The following is a 27,680-nucleotide window of genomic DNA, read 5'->3' on the forward strand; positions in this document are numbered from 1 at the left end:
ATGGAATCGGACAGTCTGCTGGGCAACAGTGTGAACGGAGCCTCCGGGCAGTATGGATCTGGCTCTGGCTCTGGCTCTGGCTCCGGGTCCGGGTCGGGCTCCAGGCACGGAGGGGCCCCGGGTAGCAGACGGATGTCGTACTCTGTGGCCGGACAGTCGTGCAATGTGGAGGGAGACGCAGGTGAGTGGAGGTCTAGTCTATGAAGAGATTAGACACAGTGTTCAATTCATTACAAATATGCCAATTCTGTGTAATGAAAGCTGAAAATCACTTATTTAGAAGTTCTGCATTCAAAAGTTGTACAGAAGTTAAAGTAGTACAAAATCTGACATTATGGTCAATAATAAACTTATTAAGATAAAAGGCCCCTGTTGGTATAGCCCATGTGACCCACCATCTACCCTAATCTACACAAATTAAACAGATTTAAATAAGAATATGCTCCATGACAGTATGCTTAAATCACACTTTTTTTATACGGAGACATAAGCCTGTAATACCTGTTAAAAGACCCTTTTATGATCTGGATTTCAATGGGTAGTATAATTTAGTGCTTCATTCACATATACTGTTCATTCAATTAACATGAACCAGGGGTCCCTGACAGTGTGGGAACCGGGGTCTGTGGTCTCTTTGTTGTCATGTATGGTGGGTAAAAAATCAGGATCTGCAAAGTGACCACTAACTCACAATATTTGCCTCAGAAATTCAGTGAAGTGGGAGAATAAAGTTGCAGTGAAAGTGAAAAAATTAAGTGGAAGTTCCTCAAAACTGTACTTAAATACAGCACTTAAGCAAATAGTCTTTTATTGACAAAAAAACAATAAACCAGCAGACACCTTCGCCTTGTTTGCAGTCAAAATAGCAACACTAGAGAGTACTGACTGGACCTTGAGAAATCTAAGAGCCCTGCATGCTCCAGTCTTAGTGTGTTACCTGCTCTGTGTCTGATGATCAGGCGCTGTCTTAAAGAATGTTGCTCTGTCACATTACACCTGACATTGAGCCTTTCCTTAATACTCCTGGTTACTGGTTACTTTTCATATTACATTTTTACATTAAGAAAATAATCTTATCAAATACAACAAGATGAAACCAGTGTTTCCTTTTTAGCTCATGACTCCAAAAAGTAGCAGAGTGATTTCCTCTCTAAGCTTCACACATGGTTTCCTTTTAAAAAAACAAAAACAAAATGTTGGAGGCCCCAAGAGGAACAACTTTCAAATATTTCACATAAAAAGGGTTAGAGGAAAACAAGATCAGAGGAAAACAAATCCAAATTTGTGTTGCAGAACTTTTACTTTTTCTTCCTTTCTCTCCCATTACTCATCATGACCCCTCAGGTTCATCTTGTGACTCTTTTGAGGGCCCGACCCATAGGTTGAACCTAAACTAACTGTATATAAAGTAGTGTAAACTAGCTACAACAGTAACATGTTGCTCTAACACCAATACCTTTACCTTTAATACTCCTATGGAAGTTTAGATGATAATACATCCATACTTATGTTATGTGGTTTAGGTCATTTTACTAAAGCAAACAATCAGAGTATTTCTTTCTCTTCTGACTCAGACTGCGTGTTTAACCTTTGTGATACTTGTGGCAAACAGCATCATTGTAAGGCCCCCCAGACATGTTAATACACTGTTGTGCTAGTTAAGTGAGTAGACTGAAGTATGAATGGTACTGCCCTTTATTATGTTCTTTAAAGATAATAGAATTAGAGCTGTAGTAATCGATCCCGTGACTCAGGGTATTGTGGATGAAAGGTTGTCATTCTCTGCCCTTTGTTGCTCCAGTCTTATCTCTATGTCATGTCTGGATACGCAGTTTATATGGAATCCTAATGTCACACCAAGGCAGATGAATGAAATCTCCTTCTAATTACTGTTATAGGGACAAGTCTCTGCTGATAGTACAACCTCATGGTCCAGTATCAAAGGACAGATACTTGAGTGTTAGACGTTTACACACTAAGGATGTTAAATTCTTCCATACAAGCAACCAAAAACTAATAGATATTGTACATTAAAATAGAGCTAGGCGATAGGGACAAAGTGAAATATATCACAATATCTTTGCTTAAATACCTCAATATTACTATTAGTGCTTTCACAAAATATTTACACCAATTATATTTTTGAAATAAAGGCAAATAATAGAACAGCTTCAGAAAAAGACATCATTTACTGTAATGCTGCCTTTAAAACCAGGAAAAGACACTTATGCCATATCATGATATTACGATATCCCAAATCTAACACAATATCTAGTCTCATATCACAAAATCCATATAATATTGATATGCTGCCCAGTTCTGCATTGAAATCAGACTTCCTTTGATTTAGGGTGATTATTGAAGGAGCAGTGCAACGCTTTGGGAAATCATTTTTAGGGTTGCATCTAACTTATGTATTTTATTATCAATTAATCTGCCAATTACTTTCATAATTATTGGATTGTTTGTTTGATCTATTAAAAAGTACACCTACCAACAGCTCCAAACGTTTATGATTTACATAGTTACATATTTCACCATGTCTCATCTTTTTGACTACGAGCAAGACACATGTTCGTGCACCACTTATCTGTTTTTTCTTAAGTTCTACAACAGTGTTCATACCTGATGACCTCATCATGAGCTCAGGGTGATGAAAGGCTGCATTATTATATTTACATAGTTATAGCAACGTCATATAGAATGATGCTTATTTGGTTGGGGACAGAGTTATTTACCTTTAATTCATACACAGTGAGGAATGGAGGACACTACTTGTTTAGCTAATGTGACATGAATAGACTGTTAGCTGCTAATGTGAAGTGTGGTGATACTGAGCTCAAAAAATGATCAAGCTCATATCCATGTATCATATGACAAGTCCATATATAGACATGATGATGTTGATAATTACGTTATTGTATGTATAGGCCTATACATTACTGTACCTGCTCAGCACCAACCAACAGACAGGCACAGTTAGCAACTAGCTGCTGAAGAAAGCTGGGCATTTAGCAGCTAAACAGATATTTCTATCAGGAGTTGATGGAGCATAAAACTGAAGTTAAAAGGAGAGTAAATATTACAATATTAAGTGCAGTGTCCCCAGTTTGATTCCAGCTGGAGACCTGTGTCACATGTCTAAGGCAAAAAGAACAAAACCCAAATGTATCTTAAAAGAGAATAGATATGATGAAAGGACAGTTTTACAGTTGTTGGCAGGTGTTTGTTTTTTTTACTTTGAAGGAGCTATGCTAACAGTTGCAATGGGCAACTGTTAGCAATGAACCCACTTAAAAGTAAACCTTTATTATCAGTCAGGTATATATATATATATATATATATATATCACAGTAATGTAATGGTTCTGTGTGTGTGTGTGTGTGTGTGTGTGTGTGTGTGTGTGTGTGTGTGTGTGTGTGTTGGAACTGTGACCGTTTTAAGTGTCGCCCTGCCAGTGCCACTGACCTCCACCACCACTGTGACACATCCTGCTATGATGCATTGAGTCAAGCGTGTGTGTCTGTGTGTGTGTATGTGCGCAACCAGAGCTGACTCATCATGTCTGCTTCTATGTAACTGCAGCATGGGAAAGCTACAGTCATTTAACATAATCACTTGACAGCTGGGAAACTGGGTCTCTGTCAGAGTCTACTCTCTTCTTCTACGGTGTGTTCAGTACTACTTTACTTTATACTGCTGTATTGTGTTCTAAAGCACTTTTTTTCTTCTCTGGCTGAGCCTGGCTGCACACATGATTGGCCAAAAACTAAACGATATGTTAATATAAGTTAGAACTCTTACAGCATATAGGAAGGCTTTCTGTAAAGTCATAGCAGCCTATTACTCAACATTACTAGAGGAAAATAAAAACAGCCCTTGGTTCCTTTTTTAAGCATTTTGGTCAGGCTGACAAACAGTCATAAATCTATTGATTGATGTATGAGAGAGAGAGAGAGAGAGAGAGAGAGAGAGAGAGAGAGAGAGAGAGAGAGAGAGAGAGAGAGAGAGATTTTCTCCAATCGATCTTACAGAATTAACTTCAATGAATTCTTCATCTAAACCATCATCCTGTCTCTCAGACCCCATCCCAGCTAAGCTACTCAAGGAAGTCTCACCCTTAGTTCTTTATTAGATATGATCAAACCGTCTTTATTAACAGGCTATCTACCAAAGTCCTTTTAAAGTAGCTGTAATTAAACCTCTTCTTAAAAGGCCTACTCTTGATTCAGGTGTGACAAATGACCTGGTAATTGCAAGAGAACAGTACTTGTCCTGTTAGATCTTAGTGCTACATTTGACACCACTGTCCGTCACATTCTGTTACAGAGACTGGAATAATTGATTGGCATTTAAGGAACTGCATTAAGCTGGTTTAAGTCTCATTTATCAGATACATTTCATATTGTACAAGTTAATGATAAATCCTCTGTGCATGCAAAAGTTAGACACGGAGTTCTACAAGAATCATCAATTAAGGTATGTAGGAAACACTCCATAAATTCTCTTTGTTACGCAGATGATACACAATTATATTTAGAAATGAAGCCCGATGGAACCAATCAGTTAACCAAACTCCAAGCATGACTTCAGGACATAAAGGACAATTTTCTGTTACTGAACTCTCAACACTTTAGAAACACATTATCTAATGATATAATTACTCTGGATGGCATTACTCTGGCCTCCAGCACCACCGTGGGGAATTTGGGAGTTGTCTGTGATAAGGATACACGATTTAACTCCCACATGAAACACGTTTCAAGAACTGCCTTTTTTCATCTAATTAACATTACAAAAATCAGGCACATCCTTTTTTTAAAAGACGTAGAAAAAACAGTTTAAGCATGTGTTACTTCCAGGTTGGATTTTTTTCAGTTCCTCATTATCAGCTTGCCCTAACAAGTTGTTAAAGACTCTCCAGCTAGTCCAGAATGCACATGTGATAACACTAGAGAAAGATATAGATCATGTTTCTCCCATATTAGCATCTGTATACTGAATTCCTAGAAAATCCAGAATACAATTTAAAATCCTTCTCCTCACCCACAAAGCCCATAATGATCAGGCACCAATATATCTAGAACCCTTTTACCCCACTAGAACACTGCACCCCTAAAATACAGGTTTTCAGTCTCCAAAAGTAGAACGCTTCAGTTATCAGGCTCCTCTCCTGTGGACCCAGCCTCCAGTTTGAGTCAGGGGGGCAGACACCATCACTATGTTTAAGAGTAGGCTTCAAACTTTACTTTTTGATCAAGCTTATAGTTAGGGCCAGTCCAGGTTTGCCTTGACTGCCAGGGGATTCCCATTATTCACTGAGCTTCTCTCTCCTCCTCTCCTTCTCCATCTGTATATATTCATGTATCATTAATGCATGTTACTAACTCAGCATTTTCTCCAGATTTTTGTGCTTTCTCATCTCAACTCTCAAAAAAAATGTGCATTAACCAACATATATGGCAAAGAAAAGCATCAAATCCATCCTATTCAAAAGTTTTGAAAGATTTTATGCTGATTGACTATTCCAGTATCCAACTATTCATTTTAGCTTTAGATAATATTGCATTCATTTTTCAAAATGTAACAAGAATCATTTTTTAACTTTAACTTTTATTTTGATATTAGAATTATAGTTTTAATATAATTTCACATTTTAACATTTCACTTTATCTGTGTAAAGTTTCCCAGTTTCCAGTTGCTTTCATATGTTTCCTGCTATTATGTATCAAAAATACCAAAACACAGAAGCACACGTTGGATAATTTATCAGGAAATGTATAATATGTAAATAGATTAAGACAGAATAGAATGGATTGAATACTGTAACATCACTGCATTATTATGGCCATTAAATGGTTCCAACTCTTTATGAATTAGGGCTTTTGGTTTATATGTGATTGGCTCCATCTCATAAAGTATTTGTATATTACTGTACAATCACCTAATTGTGATACATTTACTGACAGCCAGTTATATGATTTGTAATAATAAGAAAATGTTCTTTCCCGGAAAGCCCTATATACATAGAAATTATTTTAAATGTGTGCGAATTCATAATTTTTTAAAGAACATCACAATGTTATTACTGGTGAGTTCCTTATAGGAGCACTCCACCAGTTCTACAAATAAAAGTCAAGTTAGACATTAGATTCAAATTAAGGAAAACAACTTAAAGTGGAATTGCAAATAATTTAGTTAATTCTGTTAAAATAGAGATATAACACATTTGATTTTCATTTTCATTTTCATTTTATCTGTAGGGAGCTGATTATTTGAATCCAGTTCTTCATCTCAGTGTGATCTAGTGTTGTATTAACACACATGTAATAACCTTGTATTAACATGTGACTGCAGAGCCACACCTTTTAACACGTCACCCGGCTGTTTCCCACTGTCTGCTCCCAGTTTTGCCTTAAGAAAAAAACAAACTATCATTTTAGCTTCCGATCCAACCAGTTCCACAGAAAACAACATCCTAGACTCAGTTTCTGTTGTCTGCTTCGCTCAGAGCACATGTTGCATACAGAGTCATTGAGTGGATTCAGAACATAGCACCTCTGGAATATGTAAAGATCTGTGTTCAGATGCTCCAGCTACGCTCACTTTTCTATCCACCCACAGATGATGACCTCTACATCCAACAAGCTGTTGTATTCATTGAGGACGCCATACAGGTAAGTGCTTACTTATAAATGATCATGCATGGTGTTGTGAGACGGACTGGATCTCTTTTTATCATTCTTCATGCTTAAGTTTCATCATGCATTTACATTGTTGTAAGGTGTTTTGGATAAGTCTAAGATGATATCTAGAAAATATCACAATATTGATATAATATCGATTTATTGCCCAGCTCTATGTGAAAATATACATGATAAGCTTGTTGGGTCTTGTTTATCATAGCATTAAAGCCTCCTATCCTGTCCTGCTTTTTCCACATGAGTCAGAACTACCTTCAGCCCAAAGATTAGTAGTAGATTATTTTCTCATGTCACCTATGTCAACTACTGGAACACCTTGTTTACCCGCATCAGCAGATCATCTGAGTTGTGACTGCAACTGGTCTAGCAAAGTTTGAGTTTGTCTAAAGTCTCACTGTTAAGAGTTTTTCGTAACTCGTGACATACAACTTAGTACTTCATAATGTAGATCAGGGACTTCCTACTGTTCCCTGGTCAAGTCTGAAAAAAGGTGCTCATTCTTTTGCTGTTATTACACCTCGACTCTGGAACAGTAATGCACCAGTCCAGTATTATTGACAATGACATAAGCAATCTTAAATACTATTACTATGCCAGTGTCATTATAAAATGTCAGGGTTTCAGTTACATTCATGCTGGCCTAAAGCAACCCCTAACCTCATGTTAGCTTACTGTACTTAACTCTCCTGTTGTCTTTGGGCCAATTTTGACCTAGGAGGACAATAGATGTTACTTCAAAAGTGAGGTATAGTTTCATTTAAATGAGGCCTATTGACAGTAATTTCTAAAAAATATATGCAAAACCTGTGGTAAAAGGTTGGAAGTGGCTAAAAAGGTCTAACACAGCAGTGAGTGATAATGTATACCTTATGCTTTGTAAACAGTCAAACCAGACCAGGTCAATTTTGATCCAGGAGGACAAAAGTTGCAGGAGGGTTTAAATAGATCTCAATAAGTTCCATGCAGTGAAGTACATATATTGAATTTGGGTGAAAGACAGCTGGTATTGGTAGTCGGTATCAGCAGATACTTTGCATTGAGTTATCCAAGACTGTAGAGATACAGAGCATAGATGGGTGTATCTCTGTCTGATACAGACTCCTGTAAAGTCAGTGCACATTTTAAGTATATTGTATTTTCCATTTCCCTTTCTTTGTGGTATTGTCTCCTTGGTTTGAAATATGTTGTCCTCTTTTTCTCTTTTGTTTCAACTGTAAAAATCTTTTTTCTTCTTTTTATTTAAGTCCTATATTGATAAAGTTTGCTTGCTTGCTTACAGTATCGATCCATCAACCACCGGGTGGATGCCAAGTCACTCCGCCTTTATCGATGGTACTACTCAAGGATATGCCAGTGGTTAGTTCACACACTTTATCTCTCTGTTTACTGTCTACCGGGATACATACAGTCACTGATTCCTGCCAGAGATTATTTGACTATACTTACTTTAGCAAACTTTAGGGCTGCAGCTAACGATAACTTTCAAAATGCCTGTTGCAATTTCTTATAGTCCAGGGTGATGTCATCACATGTCTTGTTTTGTCTGGCCAACAGTTCAAAAAGTTCCAAAGAGAATCCACTTCCTTTATTGTAAGCCCACATTTGAAATGACATAAACAATTAATTAGTTAATAGAATCTAAAAATCTAAAAATAAATAAGAATTATAGGTTTTAAATTGTTAACCCATGTCAAAGCTGAGTGAGTTTGACTCAGAGTCTGTTTAATGTCTCAGTATTTTAGATTTTTGTTATTTCATGCATACAGCTGGAAACCACAGCATGACGTAGCTGCTACAGGAAAGAATTAGACATGAATAACCACATCAGAGTGGATCATTACCTCTGTAGAACAGGCTTTTGGCCATTTGTCCATCCACTCTGCCATCTCTACTTGTGCAGGGGTTTGGGCCTGACTATTGCTGTGCTGTTGTTACTGGCTTTCGTGGAGCGCCCTTCCTCCCTGTCTATCACCTCGGATCCTCACTATCGCCTCTCTCCGCCCTGGGAGCCTCCTTGCGGCCTCACAGAGAGCATCGAGATAGTCTGCCTCCTCATCTTCTCTCTCGATCTCGCCGTCAAGGTAAACTGAACCAGGCCGCAAACATTTAGCTCCAAGGACATCGGGAACTCCAAAGTGATAATGTGGCTTTGACGCACCACTTCACTCCATCTGTTTCATCCTCAGAGCTATTTAATTGGATGGGAGGAATTCAGGAAGAACAAATGGCTGATCGGCTACACTGTGGTCATTTCAATCTCTGTAATCGACTGGGTGCTGTCTGTCAGCATGGTGTGCGATGAGGTGAGAGCATCTTCAGTCATACCTTTTCAGTATTATTGCTCAAGTTGTGGTGCAAAAAAGACAAAAGACCTAAACCAACAATGAATTCATTTCACAAATGTTGTCTTGATATATCTTATCCTTGTCCTCCTTGTCTACTCCATTAAAAAGGCAGTAGGTTTGTAGCTGTACAGAAGTCTGTGGGTCATCACGAAGCACAGAATTCAACTTAATAATGTGTTAGTCACATGGTACCCTGCATTCCAAAAATCTGCGATCTTCTCTTTTCTCCACCGATCAGAAACTGAGAGTACGGCGACTCATCCGGCCGTTCTTCCTCCTGCAAAACTCCTCTCTGATGAAAAAGACGCTCAAATGCATCAAGAGGACTCTTCCAGAGATTGCCAGGTATCTGCTTGCCTCACAGGAGCAGGCCTCTAAAGCTGGATTTATATGTCACTCATAGGAGTTAACATACATGGATACATACAGTGTAGGTGTCTGTTACAGTAGGAGGAGAATTCACAAACAGCTCTCTGTCTCCTCCACCTGTATGAATTTGCATTTGCAAATAGATCAGACAGAAATTCAGTGAAAGTATTTGTTCAGCCATGTGTGTCACAAAAGATCCCATATTTGTCACCCTAACGGATATTTGTTTAATTAATTAATTCACTGTATCTCTAGGGAGCTTATTTCAGTCTCTGCTAGGAATTTGGAGTTGAAGTTTGAGTCCTTATCTACCTTTCCTCCCTGGGGAGTTTCCTTCTCTACCTCTGTCTAATGAGAAGTAAAGGTTGACAAACATTTTTACAGGAAGACATTATTCTGCTACCTCTGTGGTAAATGGATGAAAGTAAATGGTAAAATGTAGTGTAGCAGAAGAACACAAAGAGACGAGTCATAGAGTGAACTAAGTAATGTGCAGTTATTGCTAACTAACTTTTGCTAGCATCCAACCATTAGCAACCATAAGCTAATGGTCATCATTCCAGTACAAGTAAGAAACCCCTGAGTATGTGTGTAGCCACCATAGCTAACTGTTAGCCTCTGTGCAGCCAACACCTAGCAAAGCCACGAAACACTGAGTTCCCTCCATTTCAACATCATGCTTAGGACACTAGATGGACACAGTGACTAGAGACTTTCCTAACACTTATCATGCACACAGTAAGCACAGCCACAATAGAAGGCTTCAATACATGGATGCCTGCGTAGCTTTTGAAGCCAAATTAAAGAAATACCAGCACAAGGAAGTTGATACTAGCTAAAACTACAGTGAAACCTACAGGTGGCTGAATTATCTTGAATTCTAGCACTGAGCAAATATAAAGCCACCACAGACTTCACTGAACTCTCACTTCTGTCAATGTGTCCCTGCTTCCCTATAATGTGGCCACAAACTGATCATGATATACATTCACCGCACTATCTCTGGTTAACAGCAACCTGTGGTGGTTTAGATTAATTAGTAGTGTTATGGAGGGATGGATTTAAGGTTTAGTTCCATATGAATGAGAACACAGAAATGTGATGGACAGTCCTGCCAAAGGTTTCACACACTGTTTCTACTCATTGACAGCTGGCAGCAGTGACCTGCCAACACATGTAGCAGTGTGCCAGCAAAGGCAGGGAAGAAGACTGCAAGCTAGCAAACAAGGATGCCAACAACACAGGACTGAAGACATTTTAGAGTTACTTTGCAAATGTTTTATGAGGAAGGAAATCGATCAGTCAGTCAATCAATCAATCAATCAAACTTTATTCGTATTGCACTTTTCGTCATCTTTTGTGTTACATCGCAATCTAACAGTGCTGTACATAGTCAGAACAAACAAACAAAAAGAAAAAATCATTAAAAATAGGAACTCGGGACATGCTATCATAACTCCCAAGAATCTGCAACTAGGAAACACTTAAGATCAGTTGTCCACCTCTAACATACAAGCAGGAGCTTAATTGTATACTTTGGCAGAACTGTGATAGAACATATACATGTTTTAATCTGAGTTTGGTTCAATTTTGGATGAATTAGGTAGTAATTAGGAATTCAGTGTCTCTCTGTAGAGACACCGACTGAGCAATTTGACAATTGAAATTGTAGTTTGAGGTTATCAAATGGATTGTCATAACATAGACTTATAGTATTCTTAAATTATTCAGGAGTTTTTATTTTCAGTAATATTAGGAATTTATAGTGGAGAATATCTAGTACTGCCTCTCAAGCTTACATGTATGTTCTCCTGTCTCTGCAGTGTCATCCTGCTGCTGGCACTTCACCTCTGTCTCTTCACTATGATCGGCATGCTTCTGTTCGCTAAAACGGAGGTGAGTTCCACACCTTGTTAAACACACACTACAGCACTGTACTATCACTGCACTTGAGCTTGCAGGAACATGTGTGTGAGGGAGTCTGTGTGTAGACGTAGCCATTTAAATATGCTTAAGGCCAAAACTACTGACACCCCACCCTTTCCTGCCTATTGGCTGCTGGACCAGGAAGCAGAACAGTCTACAGCAGCTGCATCAGGCAGGACAGAAGAACTTCTCAGTAGTTATAATAGTACTTATGCACAACGGCAGAATGGCATATATGTATTGTTTTAGCAGGTTTCAAAAGTAAAACTCTGGTGTAAAGTTGAACTGATTGTTATATTCTTTTTTTCAGTGAAGACATTTTTAACATTCGTGCACCTTTGCTGCACTTCTTATACTGACATTACTGTGAGAAAGGTCAAAAAACGCTCTCTCATACAGCTCATGCTCAACCAGACCGCTCTCTGTGGTTCTCATTCTGACTCTTGGCATATTTAAAATGACATACAGATGTTTTAACACTCTGTGACTCACAGGGTGTGACCCCATGTGCTGTGATGGGGGACAACAGAAATAGCTGTTATTAGTATAAGTAGGGTCAGTTAAACCTGACGTGCTTCTGCACTGCAAAACTCTGCCATGTCAAACTTCAGGATGTGTTAAATGACTAAATACTTTATAAATGATCACACCTATGACTCATAAAAAAATAGACACAGCTTTCGACAGTATGAAGTAGCCACAAGAGTTTTCACAGTTCTGTTAAAGTGTGATGTGCTGCACGACTTACTTTGCAAACATTCATCTCCCCCTCAGGATGAATTGTAATAATTCACTTTTTTGTCCAGCTGTGGACAAAAACTGTCCTCAATTGGCTATAAAAACATGTTTTGGGGTCAGTGGTGATGGTTATGGTTAGGGTAAGTTTCCTGGAAATAAATATATATAATAATATATAATAAAAATATTATAAGTCTAATGTCCCCTAAACTTTAAAGTGACCATGAGCTGATCTGTGTGTGTATGTTTATATCACGTAATGGGGACCCTGGTTTCATTTCATTCCATTTGGGGACAATAAGCTGGTGTCCCCTGATTTTAAACCATTCATTGTCAGGGTTGAGACTTGTGGGGACCTTTTCTATCAGCATCATTAGATCTAAATTCGATTTCCTGTTTATAACCTCATTACAAACAAATTGTGTTATTTAAAGGGCATTTCCAACTATTTTACACATTAAATTCCAGATTTTTGGAGTGAAAATAGTTATGTAAAGAATTTTGTGGCTCAAGAAGCAATTGTGTGAAATAAGTGATACATCAGTTTGGGATGAAGACTTTTTACTCTTATATCTGCAGTAGATGTGGTGGTGTCAGGTCAGCTGGTGTCACATGACCTCCTCACAAATGTGGACATGTGGTCCAACTAAGACATGTGTTGTAGACTGTGTGAAGAAATAGAGATCAGACATCAAGAGACAAAAGTGGAAATTAAATGAACACAGAAATAATGTAGATAAGTATAACAAGGTCAATAAAAGACGTTATCTGCCTTTGGGAAATGTGTATTTAACAAGTGGCTGCAGCTCCTTTCATTACCAATGTATATATATTCATAATTAAACAACTTGTCTGAAAATATTAACTCTAGCAATAAATGTGTGTCATCCCTGGAGGATAAAGCCTGTATTCAGTGTACAAAAAGAAAAGAAACAGAACATAAGAAGTCATTTGACATGAATTATATTTGAATGCCACGTTAAGTTAAATCTCTCCATCTGTGTTTCTATTCAGGAACCAGAGAAGAACGAGGAGTGGAGGCTTCATTTCAGAGACCTGCCCAGCTCCCTCACCTCTCTGCTGGTGCTGCTCACAACAGCCAACAACCCGGACGGTAACCAGTCAATCACATGATATGATATGAAGTGACGGAACTGTACTTTAGCAGTCTGATCATCTTTTTTTGTTTTTACATTGACTCTGTCCCGCTACAGTAATGATCCCCGCCTACACCCTCAACAGAGGCTACGCCATTTTCTTCATCACCTTCAGTGTCATTGGTGAGTGGTGACTCTCACTGTCTGTGCAGCAGCTTTCAAATGACTTGAAGTGAAAGTAGATTTTCATGTCTATTATAATGATTATAATGAGGTCATTTGTTTTCTTCCCCTCAGGAACGTACTGTCTTATGAACTTACTGACAGCCATCATCTATAACCAGTTCAGAGGGTATTTACTGGTGAGTCACACATTCAGATAACATGATGCTTATCTACTCAGGGAACATAGGCTGTGTCCGAAATCACTCCCTGTTTGCTATACAGTGCACTACATTTTTTATTTTTTTTCCAAAATGTATTTATTAAATGTTCACTTGTTACAGGAATAGTAGACAAACAACAAAGAACAAGTAAGTTACAGTATACTAGTACAGTATAAATGATTACAACAGAGCAATACATTTGTTAAGTTTTTCCAGGGCTAGGTAATTTGACATTGGGGCCAGCCAGGCATGTAGACTTGGTTTGCTAATAGATTTCTAGGAATTGGCTATATGGTGTTTAGCTTGTAGCAAGCAGTAGACTCCGTCATTTTCTTATTTTCCTTGTTTAGTTTGCATTCATGAGGAACAATTCCCAGGATACACAATTTAGACATTTTTATCTTCACACTTGTGATAAATGAAAGTATATTTAGAACTTCTGTCTAGAATATCTAGGTTTGCAGGCATTCACACAGGCAGTGAATTAATTTGCCTTTCACTCTACATTTAACACATACATCTAAATTATTGGGATCACATTTATTCAACAAGTAAGTTTTTACACATTTACCCTCCACCATGGAACCAGAATGAGTGAATAAGGGAGTAAGTTCAGACAGATTGAGCAGTTATATTTACATCCACAGCCGCCGCCTGTGCAAGCAGTCAATCTCCAACTGAGCTCTGATGATGACTGATGTTTTAATTTTACCAAATAAATCATGACTATTGTTCCCAGCTGGAAAATGAGGGTGTGTCCATGGACTATGACGTTTGTTGGAATGGGAAAAACCAAGCCTGGGCATCTGTCTCAGTTACACTGCACTGAGTGGTGATGATTCTGTACTCAATATAAATTCAGAAAAGCATTGTCATGTTTTCACATATTATCTATCAGTCAATCAAACTTTATTTATATAGCAGCTTTCATACAGGTTTATTGTAGTTCAAAGTGCTTCACAGTTGATTGACAAGCTGATAATAAGACAGAATGAGTGTAGAACGAGAAGAGCATAAAGAAAAACTATGCACAAATTACAAAGAAAAGAAAAAGAGGAAATTGAAACTATTCCATGCAAAAGAAAACAAGAATCCTAAAAATGTTTTAAAAATAAAAATAAAGTAAAATAAATAAGAAAAATAAAAAGAGATTAATTTGAATAAAAGCTAAACTAGAATAGGTTAAAAGATTAAAAAACAAGAAGATAAAACTTAAAGGATTATAATAATTATAAAATATCAAATTCAAGTAAAACAACATTTAAAAGCATCAAAACAAATATAATAAAAATATCATTTAAAACAAAATCATAAACAATGTTTTGTCAAAAACCATATGATTTGCAGGCCCACAGCTAAGAGAGGTTCAGAACAGTAGATTATTGGTAGTCTAGTATGTAATTATCATAAAGTAAGTTAAACAGTCACATGCCTACAGTACAGTTTGTAATGCAGCTTTTCTAAATGTCAGTCTGTCTTTATTGTCCAGGAGGGAGACATCTGGTTTGTAGCCAGATGATTCAGTCACATGTCTGTTAATAATGACACACTCACTGTCAGACACAATAATCATCAATCTATTTCAAACCTGCAATAACTGATACATTGGCCACTTGTAACTGTAAATAACATTGAATTGATCGGATAATAACAGAAATAGTTTAGATGGTCCACCAGCACTTTTAACACATTGTAAATGTAGGTTCAAAAAAGCTTATCAATGAGCTGAAGAAACATGAATGCAGGTTCCACAGACACAGTGAGGACAGTGATGATATGTTCAACTAATTCAGTTGTTAACCATGTTCATGTTCATGTTCATGTTCAGATGTCGGTCCAGACCTCTATCATCAGGAGGCGGCTGGGGATCCGAGCTGCTTTCCAAATCCTCAGCTGCCAGGGAGCTCAACAGGCTGCTGAGTAAGACACACACACACACACACACACACACACACACACACACACACACACACACACACACACACACACACAGTACCTTTTTGTATCATTAGCCATATGACCAATGAGGCATCAGATTCCAGAAATACAGTAAATGTCACATATTAAACTTAAAATATTATAAAGAATACATTTAGCAGATTATTTAACCATAATGCTCCCAACAACTCAAAGCTTTGTTGCCAGTTTTGTTCATAAGATGGATTTTTTAATTTTTTAATTTTTTAAAGAGTCAAAGGCTTTAAGCAAATGCAGCCCTAAAAGGTGTTCAGCCCAGTTTAAATTAACTAGGCTTCTATGGTGATGACAGTTCAGTTTCCATTCATATAAAATGTAAAGAAAACTTAATAAAGAGCTGTTGATAATATCTTATATCTGCTGGTTAATATAACAGCTAATGTTATTTTGCCTATTAGAGAATTTTTCAAATCTTGAATAAGAGCAGTCATTACTATGTTTGACCAAATCTTACACGCTATCGCTCAAGGAAACAGAGGTAAAACTGAGAAAATACAAAGAAAAATAGAGAAAATATCAATTTGGAAACATATATCTTACGTAAGTGTACATACAGACACACAACCCTACAGAAATACTGCAGCAGAGATGTTGTAGGACATGAGGACACATTAAGACATTGGACTCATTCATTGAGAAAATCTAATGTACACCTCACCCTCCGAGAAATGAAAATTATGTTTTCTGAATGTAAATTAAATTGACCAAATGATGCAGATTAAATTTATGTCTCAGAATGAACACTGGTGTCTTTAACATCTACATAGCGTGATTTGTATTTTTTAATAATATATCTATGCTGGACAAACATCATGTTGTGTTCAGTAATTCATGTGCTTGGATACATCATCACTGTTATGTTGAAGCTCTGTTCATGTTTACTGCTGCTGACCATTATTAACTGTTATCTTAGTTAGATAAACTACATGGAAATGTTGCACTAGAACATTTCAGCAGTAATCTAGTTTTGCAGATGACATTTGTTTCTCTTTTAAAGACAAAATTCTCCAAATCATACTCACACATTAGAGAACTGAACACAGAGATTCACAATATATTGATAACTAGTAATGAATAGTGAAGTTAATTTATTTTACATTTAACGTGTTTTGCACTGATTCCATCAGAATCACAATCAAAGCTTTTTACTAATTAAAGAGGTGAAAGAATGAAGGAAGATTTTATCTTTATTTTCTCATTTCTGTTTGTTTTTGAAGGACAGTTATGTTACACACTTCTGCTAAAAACTAGCCTGCTGATGACTGTCTGTCACATGACATTCACCTTGCAGGTGGTGCAGTAGCGACCCCTCAAGAGTCTCCTCCCTTGAAGATCATTTTATACCACTGATATAATGATAATATAATAGTATAATAATGTAAGGGGGGTGGGGGGTGGGATTATAGAGTGGGTGCTACACTTATGGTTGGGGACTGAGTTATTTACCTTTAATTCATACACAGTGAGGAATGGAGGACACTAGTTGTTTAGCCAATGTGACATGAATAGCATCTTAGCTGCTAATGTGAAGTGTGGTGATACTGAGGTAAAAAAAAAGATCAAACTCATGTCCATGTATCATATGATGATTCCATATGATGATGCTGATAATTACACGATTGTATAATAAGTTGATAATGTAATTATTGTGGCAGACCTAGTTGTGATTCCTGGAGTTGAATCCAGCATGAGAGACTCAAATATATAAAGTGAGTGAAGGTTATTATTAACACCGCAGCACATTGTTTGTGTTGTTCTCTCTATCAGGGAGAATGTGCGTGTTGATGCGGTGCTGCAGGTGATGTCCAGAGTCAAGATGAAGAGCTACTACCAAACGGCCATCACTACGGTCAGAACTGACATTGTATCACTCTCCATGTTCACACTGCTTACATGCACTGTAGTAACCTGGTTACAGTCTGCTTTAATCAGTGAGATAGTTTACTGTACTGAACTGTAATGTAAATGTGACACCTGTTTAACCTTCCTCTTGTCTTCCTGTTGCAACTTTTGTCCTCCCGGGTCTAATTTGACTGTTTATAAATCATAAGGTATAAATAATCAACAACCTGTTTTGGCTAGTTAGACATCAATTTCTCTTCCATGTGTAAGGTGTAACCAGGTTTATGATGAGCATTTTACAAGTATGTATGTGTATAATAATTGAGTGCAACGGGAAGGATCATTACACAGATGGAACTGACACAATGTTATATAAATAAATAAGTACATGGTAACCAGGTTACTACAGTGCATGTAAACCTGTTTCCCAGGATACCTGCATAACCTTGTTTCTCTGAGTAAATCAATTACTTAAATGCTTGTTAACACACTGACTCACACAACTTCTCTTCCACAATATGTGAGAATCTTGTTCAAAAGCGTGCAAAACCAACATAAATCATACTATGAATAAAGCTCTCGGATTGTTTACATCATAATAATATTTCATTCTTCTTCCTGTATGTCTGTTAACATCTGGATTGACCCAACATGACAGGAGGTGCAGCAGCATCGCAGTGTGGGCTTCATGGACAGAGAGCAGTTTAGGAAGATATTTGATCAACTAGACAAAGACTGCATCAAAGAGGTAGAGCTACTCAACATTTATTAGACATTACATTCACTGTCATATCACATCTGTTTTATCGTGTGTGTGTGTGTGTGTGTGTGTGTGTGTGTGTGTCTTCCCAGCATCCTCCCTTGCCCCATTACAACTCTCCAGTCCTACAGAGGCTACAGGTGTTCTTCAGTCACTACTATCTCACTATACTTGGCAACGCGGTGGCACTGGCTAATGTCATGTGTATCTGTGTAAGTTATACACACACACACACACACACACACACACACGTATACGCTCCCATACAAACAATAACCAAGCTGGCTATCATATGATAACATTTATGTGTGTGTGTGTTTCAGACTGTCCTCGTGCTAAATTCTGAGAAGTCCACAGCAGAGAGAGACAACTTCATCATGGAGGTGAGCTCAGTCATTTCTCACAGTGACTCTCAAGCCAACACTTTGGTTCAGGGCAGATCAGCTCAAAAATATATGACTGTGTGTCTGTAAACCAGGTTCATTAATACACACAAATATGAAACTGATTGCCATAAAAGTTCCTGACGACATTCAGCTGAGAGGATTAATATAAGGGTCGTTGTTAGAAATGAAGACTGTTGCTTTAAAAGTCTGTCCTCTAACACCACCCTCAGGACACAATGTGTATTTTTAGCAGCGACAAAGTCATGCATGTAATAACCTGCAGTGTGATTTAACTTGTGAATCACTCTGCCTTTCCTTTGTCCTTCTCACCCATCAGATCATCAACCTATGCTTCATCCTCTACTACCTGTTTGAAATGTGTGTGAAGATCTTTGCGTTTGGCTGGAGAGGATATCTCTCCTACAGGAACAACATCTTTGATGGCTTCCTCACCATCCTGCTACTGGTAACACTGCTCTGCCTACACACTCTTTTATATTCTATAACGATATATTGTCATAGCATTGTACTTAAATCTCAATATATGTTACAGAAAACATCTCAGTTCACTTAAATATGAAACAATACATTGAGGGCTTTATTTAGTGAGACATGAGCAGAAAAAAGAGCTCAGCTGCAAACATTTCACACTAAGTTCAAATTCATGTTCAGTTTCCTTTATTTAGTGTACTAATTACTTTTAGTACATTTAGGGCCTGATGTACTAAGATCCCAACTAAAGAGTACTAAAATGCGTGTGCAGTGCAACAGATTGCTAGTTTCTTGTGGGTGATCTATTAACCCTCACATACTGTTCATATTCTGACCCGTCACAGAATTTCCTCACAATTAGTCCCAAGAATAAACTTTTGAACCACAAATCATTCATAATTACTTCATCAGTCACAGATGAATGTGAGATGTATCCTTATTTAAGCTTTCAGAGAGCAGAAAGAGTTACTTTTTTAAATGTTTATGATGAAAAACTATATAAAAACACTATATAATGATCCAATGTTGCATACAATAGGAGAAACATATTTTTTTAAATGATATTAAATGCATTTTTGACATTTTGGATGAATATGTGTGGAATTTATGTTTTTTTAAAAAGTATATTTTAATGCTCTCAGATGTAAAAATGGGTCAAATTTGACCCTGACAACATATTGAATTATAGCAACAACAACCAAAAACCTATATGGGAGTGACAAAGTCGGTGCTGTTAGTAAAAGCAGAGCCTCAGTGCATCCTGTTAGTAGATTAGCTTGACCATTTTTTGTGGGTCATGTCAAGTTTACTCACATTACACACACAAACCTTTAGTAGATCAGGCACATAGTGTTGTTAAATAACCAACATCTGGCAGATACACTGTGGATCTCTATTGATCTCTATTAGCACTCTGTAGCAGTGTTTTATGAGTGGGCCCACACACACACACACACACACACATACACACACACACACACACACACACACACACACACACACACACACACACACACACACACACAAGGATGCACATTCTCATGCACACAGGTGATGTATTACACAGTCCTGCCGGTGGTTTCACACTATTGCATTGATCAGCATGTGGCAATAATGAGCCAGTAAACACATACTGTGCTATAATAAACCTGGATGTAAATGAAGCAGAGTTAGACATCAAGCATTTTATCTTTGGACTGCAGATTACAATACAAGCACATAACAAACACAGGCTTCTGCCATCCACACATTTCCAAGATTTATGAGCTTTGTACTGTTTAGGAGAGATTAAGTGTGCACATAGGAGTGAGTATGGCAAGACTGTCGAGGAAAGGTTTGAAAAGAAGAAATTAGATTTTTTTTAATGGTTCCACACAGTTTGTTTTAGTGTTTCAGTGCAATTATAATGTTTGTTTATAATGAGTGTAACTGCTGTTTTTATATATGAGCATAAAAGGTCATGTGATGGTCTCAAGATGTGATTTAGTGATTCATGGTGTTCATTTAGCATCCACTACTCAAGCTGTTCATTTATGTAATATATTGTTCTTATAAATAATGCATAATTGTCTTCAGTTGTGTATTTGTATGAATGTATTGTAACTTGTACAGAGCAGCTCCCTGGATGTTATTGTAATGAGCTAATTACATAACTTGTCATGTTACCAGGAAAGTACTTTTTAATTTCCTCCTTCACATGTAGTAGTTCCTCTCCACATTTTTAATATCTCTATGAACAAGTTTTTTTCCCTCCACAAGTTTCCCTTCAGCTCCTGGAATTTCCACACATTTCCAAACATTTTCCACATTTTCCACACAAACAGGCTGACACATGTCATGTGACATTCATAAATGTCTCCACCTATTGTTTGTATAATCATTTTATGTTATATTTACGTATATGGAAGTAAATCTGTGCCATCTGCTTTTGAATTTGAATTTTTAGCACTGAATTTTTTTGCATCGAATTTCGAACACTGAATTTTTTTTTCTCCATTGAAATCAGACTTTGAATTTTAAAAGCCGTTGAATTTCAAGAACTGAATTTTTTTTTCCTCTGAATTTTTTCTAATGTTTAAAAAAATTCAATGTCGCAAAAAATTCAGTGTCTCAAATTCAGAGTCAACATCCGGGTAACTAAACAGAAGCAATCGATCCCTGAATCAAATCGTTCACCATCCAGCCAATCAAGTTACGCTTCGTTTGTCCTGTGACCCCCGACACAGGAAGGCGGTGAAGATATGCTGTTAAGCCCACTCAGCTATGTCAGCTACCGGCAGAAACAACGATGGCGCTTCGGTGAGTATTTACCATTTTATTTACCATTTCTCTTGGTAAATAAAATGGTAAATACTCTGTGAACGATTTGATTCAGGGATCAGAGGGACTCTGAATTTTTGACACTGATTTTTTTTACACCAAATTTTTGAAGGCATTGAATTTTTTTACACTGAATTTTTTTAAACATTAGAAAAAATTCAGAGGAAAAAAAAATTCATTACTTGAAATTCAACGGCTTTTAAAATTCAATGTCTGATTTCAATGAAAAAAAAAATTCAGTGTTTGAAATTCGATGCAAAAAAATTCAGTGCTAAAAATTCAAATTCAAAAGCAGATGGCACAGATTTACTTCCATATATTTATCTCATCCTTTTTTATCCCTGAACTCTTGTTTTTTGTTGTTTTTTTGCTTCAACAGGTCCTGCAGATCACTATATATGTCACCTACAGGCTTCCTTATTCTCACTGGTAGGTTCATACTTTCTTTCATTCATTTTACACTCAGTGTTTATTATTTTCAGCCCCAGACTCTCTTGTAATCAATCCTTTTTATTTTAGAAATTCTGCATTTAGTCACCGTTTAGAAACAAACTTAGATGAGGGAACAATTCTAAAACAAATTCAGAATCGCTAAGGGTTACATATATTTTAAATTGTGGCAGAGTGAACAGCTGCAGACTGTTTACAGTGGCTGGCTCCTCTGTCAGAGCATCAGAAACAGACAGCAAATACGTATCTTTGGAACAACAGTATTTCAGATAAATTAAAGTCAAATGCAAAGACTCACAGCAGCTGGATAAAGAAGTTTTTAAGAACTGTGGACATGTCTCTCTAAAACGAAGGTAAATCTATGCTTTACTTTTTCATTCTAATCATCAGTTGTCCCAAATATAAAAACACTGATTACGTTATTATAGCTCTATAACTCTGTTGATGTGTGCATGTGTGTGTGTTTGTGTGCATGTGTGTGCTACCACAGGGACCCGTCTGCTCATGGTGTGATGTCACTGTGGGAAATGGTTCGATTGGTCAACATGCTGATTGTCTTCCGCTTCCTGCGCATCATCCCAGACATCAAGGTAAGGGTGTGTGTGTGTGTGTGTGTGTGTGTGTGTGTGTGTGTGTGTGTGTGTGTGTGTGTGTGTGTGTGTGTGTGTGCATATGTATGCATGCGTGTGTGTGTGTGTGTGTGTGTGTGTGCGCATATGTATGCGTGTGTGTGTGTGCATATGTATGCGTGTGTGTGTGTGTGTATATGTATGTGTGTGTGTGTGTGTATGGGTGTGTGTGTGTGTTTCATGTATGTACAGCAGCAAAGTGGAAAAGAGCTGAGTAAAGTGGAATATATTAACAACTCTCAGCCAATCACATCACTGCTCTCATAACAGATAACCGTGGAATGGAAGTAGTTGAAAAGAGAAAATAAACTATGACATAGCTTTACATACACTTTCCTGTGATCTCCTGTCAGATATATTAGAATAGAAGCACTTCATGATCATTTCATCTTCTCTCACAACAGGAAGCTTTTACAGATGCTGCTCATATATCAGTTTGGTCTTTATGTCCCTTATCAACATCCATACTTCTGTCCTGTCCTGCAGCTCATGGCTTTGGTTGCGAGTACACTGCTGGACCTGGTGAAGAACCTCCGAGCCTTTGCAGGGATCCTGGTGGTGAGTGACATCAGCATATGTCAACCAACCAGCTCATTTGAACCAATAACATGTAACATTATTGTTAAAACACACACAGATGTGGACAGACAGATGTGGATTGACATGAGGGAATGTTGGTGTCTCTCTGCAGGTGGTGTACTATGTGTTTGCTGTGTTTGGGATCTGGCTGTTTGAAGGAGCCATTAAACCACCTTCACAGATGAGGTACAGTATGAAGTCATCTGCAGTGAGAGAACATGATTCATTAGCATTCCCAGCATTATTATCATAGTGTGTGTTTCCTGTCTGGGTTGTGTAGAACAGACTAAGCGGATCACATTTCTATTACTTAGAATAGTGAGAAAGGTTAATGGTAATATCCATCAGCAGCACAAAGGATTGTTTTACAAGTTTGACAAGATAGAGAAGATAAATGAACAATCTTAACTCCATACTAAAGACTACTGATATGAACTCACTTTATATTCAGCACTACTGTATAGAGTAGAGCTGGGCGATTATGACAAAAATCAAAATTACGATTAATTGAACTTTTAACCTCAATTACGATTAATGAAGGATTATCTCCACCCTTGATGAACAATGATGTTTTTTCACAGTTTCTTTAGTTAAGTATTTTCCACTGCTGCCCTCACACATGAGGATCTTTAGAGAGTGAAAATAAAGATGTTTTAAGGTGTGACACTGTGGTTAATGTCTAGTTTACTTGATTAGAACTATGTAAAGATCATGGTTTGGGTTAAAATCATCACTGGAGACAAGTTTTCAAATTCCTTAAAGATATGCAACCTTTGCTGTCATGGCAACAGTGAACACCACCATTAATTGACATGAGCAAGATTAAGTCGATTAGAGTTTCTAAATGTCGGTTTCGATTATTTTTCGATTAATTGCCCAGTCCTAGTACAGAGTGTGACAGTCAACCACATTGTGACTACACTACAATAAAAACTACAGATCTATAGTATACACAGTGGAGTTAATAAGTCCTTGGTATAGTGAGTCTTCTCTGATATTGTGTGCATGTGTACATGTGTGTGTGTCCCAGTGTAATCTCCAATACGACCATGGAGAACATCACCACTAACTTCACCATGGAGTGTGGCACCTATGAACAGCTGGGCTACTGGCCTAACAACTTTGATGACTTTGCTGTAAGTAATGACCATTGATTGCATTCAGACGTTGCTGAAGATGGTTAATAGACTGCACTTATTTTACTTTTCTAGTCTTTTTGACCACTCAAACTGCTTTTACACAACATGTCACATTCATTTATTCACACACTGATGGTGAAGCCATCAGGAGAAATTGGGAATTAAGTATCTTGCTCAAGGACTTAGGGACATAATTCAAGATTTGTAATTATTAAAGATGTTTAATTATGTCACCTTTAGTCTATAAGTCTAGTTTTGTTTATTTTCAACATCTTGCCTCTGTGCAGGAAAAAAGATTTAGTTAGTCCATGATGATGCATGTGCCAACAACCATGCACACATCATTTTCCCACATCTGGATAAAAACAGAAGTTGTGGTGAGAATGAACAGATCAGCACACACACACACACACACACACACACACACACACACACACACACACACACACACACACACACACAGCTGTGTAGAGCACACATGGTGGAAAACAGAATCAAATAATGTAACATTGAGCATATATAATGTTATTCCAATGTACACATTCTTTATGATATGCCAAACATAAGCAGATTTCTACTTTTAATTACTTTTGTGAGCTCAGTTTTAGTCATGTTATCATTTAGTCACGTGTTAATGTTCTTTTTATGTTCTTTTTTATTGCAATGCACTTTGTAAAGAAATATTTTGGCTATTTGAAATGTGAATGAAACCATCAATCGCTATTTACACATACATACATTTGTGACAAATATATTGTGATTGTAGCCTTTACAGCACTGAAATGACACATTTACCATACTTCTGAAGACTGCTGTGGAATAAAAATGCCAAAAATCCACCACTCTCTTTCTTTCCTCTCTCTCTCTCCTCTCTCTCTCTTCTCTCTCTCTCTCTCTCTCTCTCTCTCTCTCTCTCTCTCTCTCTCTCTCTCTCACTCTCTCTCTCTCTCTCTCTCTCTTCTCTCTCTGTCTCTCTCTCTCAGGCCGCCATCATTTTGCTCTATGATGTGATGATAGTCAATAACTGGCAGGCCTTCATGGATGCGTACAGCAGATACACCACAGAGTAAGAACCATTACATTTTTAAATGCATGGCAGCTACAGATGCTGATCACAGTGATAGTGACTGTGATGATGATGATGATGATGATGATGATGATGATGACTGTGTTTTTCAGGTGGGCAAAGATCTACTTTGTGTGCTGGTGGCTCACCTCCTCTGTCATGTGGGTCAACTTGTTCGTGGCGCTCATCTTAGAGGTGAGTTCACTGAGCCTTCACGTTTACAGAAAAACATAGAAAATAAACAGCAACACTTTAAATGATGTTCTAAAAGGTATGTTCAACATCAGGAAACCATAGCAACAAAACTTCTTCTGCACACAATGATCTAACCTAGCATGTGTTAGACTGACTACTAACACATTTAACATTCCTGACTGAACAGATACACTGCTGTTTTAATCAGTACACTCAGACCACATCACTAGAGCACAGAATATGAATCCACAGCTGAAACTAGTCCCAAACAAATGCAACCAATTTCCTTCTGTTTGAAATAACAATGACCAGCTGTTGTAGGAAATGAACATGTAACTTTGTTTGTGAGCCATTTGAAACATTTGCATTTTTAGTAGCAGTTAATGGGTTTAGAGCTGAGGGAGAGAGACGGAGTAGGGAAGTCAGAAAAGCCCCAGAGAAGCAGACTAACACATTGTTGGTTTTGTTATTTTATGTGATTTGTTAACAGTAAGAAAACTCTACACCACCAGCTTCATCCTTTACCCTAACATTCTGTTCATATTCTACATCCTCGCAGTCAATCTTGACCCGGTCTAAGTATCTATACTAAATGTTGAACCACAGATGTGTTTAGAAAGCATCAATAGTCGATCTGACTGATCAATAAATGTTTGATTCATGTTTCAGAGAGCAGAGAGAGTGTATTTTTTAGCTTTTACACCACTCAGCTACTATCACACAATATCATGTCCTATTTGACCTAAGACATGAAAATATAACATAGCAATAATGATGGAAATGTATTTAATGTAAAGGTAAAATTAACAGAACTTTATGGAAGTGTGGGGTTTATTGTATAACCATTAGAGCCATCAGTCTTCACTGCTACATCATAAAAAGAAATACTCATAACTAATATCTTATTTTTTTCTGTTTTATGTAAAGCACATTGAGTTGCCATTGTGTATGAAATGCGCTATATAAATAAAACTGCCTTGCCTTGCCTTGCCTATTAAAACATTTCACTAAAACACATGTCAATTTGACCTAGAACAGCCTCAATGGACACAAAAAAGTAATCAAATTTCAGAATAAAAGACATTTGGGGTGTTTTTACAGCTGTCAAATGGGTCAATTTTGACCTGCACAGTATGTAAGGGTTTAAATATAAATCTACATGTTAAATGTAAAATAACAAGACTAATATTCTCTGTTCCATGTTTTCCTAACAGAACTTCATCTATAAGTGGGACCGCAGTCACAGCTGCTCTGTTACAGATGTGGAGAGGATCAGATATGAAACTTCTGTTCAGCTCATGTTTAAGTAAGTTACTCACACTATGGTGTCTGGTTGTAACTCATTAATCTCTTTCTGTATAAAACCTGTTCTAGTGACTGTTTGTTTGTATAACCATCCCTGACCTTCTCTCTCTCTCTCTCTCTCTCTCTCTCTCTCTCTCTCTCTCTCTCTCTCTCTCTCTCTCTCTCTCTCTCTCTCTCTCTCTCTCTCTCTCTCTCTCTCTCTCTCTCTCTCTCTCTCTCTCTCTCTCTCTCCCCCCCTCTCTCTCCCTCTCTCCCTGCAGAGAGCAGATCCAGGAGCCGACAGAAGAGGAATTACTTTGTCAGCTACACCAGCATCCACACCTACACTGGTGACACACACACAAACCAGCACACACAGAGAACATCAGCACCTGTCGGCAGGAAAAAGTCAGACTCTGAGACTTTGCTGTTGAAGCTTTATGAGAGTCTACTATGAGAGGTCAATATCACAACAATCTGCTTGTATTTTATTGTGATTGTGTATTATTGTACTACTGAAAGCAGTAGAAAGCACATGTTTTTATTTGTCATGTTGTTTATTGAGTCAAGTCTGACTGGTTGAGGCACTGGAGACAATATCATTGGTTGGGTATAAAAGCAGTGGGTGGAGTAAGGAACCAATCCTATACTACATACCACTACTAAACAGTATGTACTATTTTAGTAGTGTACAATAAATGAATCAAACTGTGATCCTGCTACTGCAACATTCACATAGAAAAAGCTCATTTTCAAATGTTATAGTTGAGAAGAGCCTCCAGAGTAGATTTTCTCTACCAGATTTAACCATAGAACAAAAACTGAAGAGATTTTCTCAGTTAAAGGTTAAACCACTAAAATTTAATTAGGGTTTTGCCTGTGATATTGCCCGATGCTAACCCTAACCCTTTGTTTATTGAAGAGTGTAGGTAGTGAATGGTTGAGAAAGAGAGAGACGGAGAGAGAGAGTAACTGTTCTGAAGTCAGCAGCTGTGAA

At 37.5% G+C, this 27,680-nt stretch overlaps 1 protein-coding gene across 1 annotated transcript; it reads left to right on the plus strand.

Annotated features, from left to right (window-relative positions):
* Positions 1-27,263, plus strand: tpcn2 (two pore segment channel 2). Its single transcript, XM_053322103.1, has 25 exons — positions 1-181; positions 6,625-6,677; positions 7,984-8,060; positions 8,605-8,785; positions 8,891-9,007; positions 9,288-9,394; positions 11,242-11,314; positions 13,097-13,196; positions 13,297-13,362; positions 13,477-13,541; positions 15,394-15,485; positions 17,310-17,391; positions 18,043-18,132; positions 18,237-18,356; positions 18,468-18,527; positions 18,868-18,996; positions 21,721-21,770; positions 22,282-22,381; positions 22,907-22,978; positions 23,112-23,185; positions 24,030-24,135; positions 25,122-25,204; positions 25,318-25,399; positions 26,614-26,705; positions 26,965-27,263. The coding sequence occupies exons 1-25, from the start codon at positions 1-3 to the stop codon at positions 27,035-27,037; spliced, it is 2,325 nt and encodes a 774-aa protein (XP_053178078.1). The 3' UTR covers positions 27,038-27,263.
* Positions 27,264-27,680: the final 417 nt, after the last annotated feature.

The sequence above is a fragment of the Scomber japonicus genome, chromosome 1 (genome assembly GCF_027409825.1).
Source record: "Scomber japonicus isolate fScoJap1 chromosome 1, fScoJap1.pri, whole genome shotgun sequence".
Lineage (NCBI taxonomy): Eukaryota > Metazoa > Chordata > Actinopteri > Scombriformes > Scombridae > Scomber > Scomber japonicus.